The sequence below is a fragment of the Emiliania huxleyi genome (genome assembly GCF_000372725.1).
Source record: "Emiliania huxleyi CCMP1516 unplaced genomic scaffold EMIHUscaffold_4723, whole genome shotgun sequence".
Lineage (NCBI taxonomy): Eukaryota > Haptophyta > Isochrysidales > Noelaerhabdaceae > Emiliania > Emiliania huxleyi.
In genome coordinates, this window is record NW_005198449.1 from 1 (window position 1) to 1,679 (window position 1,679).

General features: G+C 64.3%; 1 protein-coding gene across 1 annotated transcript; it reads left to right on the forward strand.

The window, feature by feature from the left end:
* Positions 1-1,251: 1,251 nt before the first annotated feature.
* EMIHUDRAFT_256376 (hypothetical protein) lies at positions 1,252-1,662 on the forward strand (the record flags this gene model as incomplete). Its single annotated transcript, XM_005767937.1, has 1 exon — positions 1,252-1,662. A coding segment is annotated over one exon (411 nt), but the record flags the coding sequence as incomplete, so codon positions are not given.
* Between the last annotated feature and the right edge of the window lie 17 nt (positions 1,663-1,679).

A 1,679-nucleotide genomic window follows, 5' to 3' on the forward strand; every position in this document is an offset into this window, starting at 1 on the left:
CCGCCGCGGCATCTCTCCTTGCTAGCGCCTGGCTGGTGCTCTCATGCGTACAGCCGATCAGAACCGGAATCTGTCACACATGAATTCGCTGCTCAAGGAGGTCTATGCGTGGGGCTCAGCTGAGCTTAGGCCGTTCCGGGCGTCGACCTTCCAACATACCACATCAAAGGCCGAGCGTGGGGGAGGCTCAGCAGCCCACCACCAGGGAGGTTTCGTCAGTCTCGGCGTCGCATCTGCCGCGCCGAGATTCGACGGACCGAAGGGGTAGAGGCTAGCGCTCTCTGTCGAGAGAAGCGCATTACTCAAGACAATAATTACTACATCATGCACGACCTCGAGCGTGCAACGCCGCACAGTGCTCAGGGTTCGAGCAGGTGCAGGCGAGTGGAGGGGCCCCTGGCAGAGGAGGCGTGAATCCTTTAGGATTCTCGCCCGCTCTGCTGAGGGGAGGGGACGGTCGACTGGGCCGGTCGCTCGACCCGATTCTACTCTACTCTCAGTCTTACCATTCATGGACAATAGTGTCGGTGACGGCGGTCACATTCACAGCGAGGTCAGTTCACAGCCGAGCAGCCGATCCTGACACGCTTCACTTTCACGGCCCCGCCGCGGCTCGAGCAAGGTCGATGGCGATCGACATCTTGCCAGCTGTGGCTTGCCCGTCTACCGCTACCGCGCCTTCAGATACAGTCGCCCCTCCCGCCCACGCCGGCGACTGTCTGAGGTGCAGTTGACATCTGGATGACTGCGCAGCAACCCGATGTTCACGATTTAGGTTTCCGTCGAGTGACGAGTCTCGTCCGAGACGTCTTACTAGTCTCATCCCGCCTCGTGGCATACCTGTTCTAGTGTGTCATGGGTGTCCCAGTGGTGTTCTCGTGTGTGGGGGAGGCTCAGCAGCCCACCACCAGGGAGGTTTCGTCAGTCTCGGCGTCGCATCTGCCGCGCCGAGATTCGACGGACCGAAGGGGTAGAGGCTAGCGCTCTCTGTCGAGAGAAGCGCATTACTCAAGACAATAATTACTACATCATGCACGACCTCGAGCGTGCAACGCCGCACAGTAGGTAGGTAGGTAGGCACAGTGCTCAGGGTTCGAGCAGGTGCAGGCGAGTGGAGGGGCCCCTGGCAGAGCTCCCGGAGCAGGTACGAGTAGCATAGGTCGCAGATGCCTCGCCGTCCCCAGCCTCCCCCCGCCGCCACGGCGCGTCCACAGCCGACCGCCGCTAGCTTCCCGTCCCCAGCCTCCCCCAATGGCAGCTCCCGCCGCCGCCGACGGCGACGTGGCCGCTCCCGGCGCCCGCGTCTGGGTGCCAATCAGCGAGACGCCCGCCGGAGCGCCGCCAGAGGACGACGACGAGGCGCTTCCTTTCACGCTCGGAGTCGTGCAGCGCCGCCGGCCAGAGGACGCGGCTCCTCCGTCGCCGGACATGGTGCTGGTCAGCCTGGTGGAGGGCGGCGACGTGAGCGCCAAGCCTGTCTGGGTCAAGCCCGCCGCCCTCGTGCCGGCCAACCCCGAGACGCTCGACGGCGTGGATGACGTCGGCGCGCTGTCTCACCTCAACGAGCCTTCGCTGCTGCGGGTGGTGATGGCGCGGTACGCGGCGCGCTCGATCTACACGCGCGCCGGGCCCGTCCTCGTCGCGATCAACCCCTTCACCAAGGTCGCTGGCCTCTATGA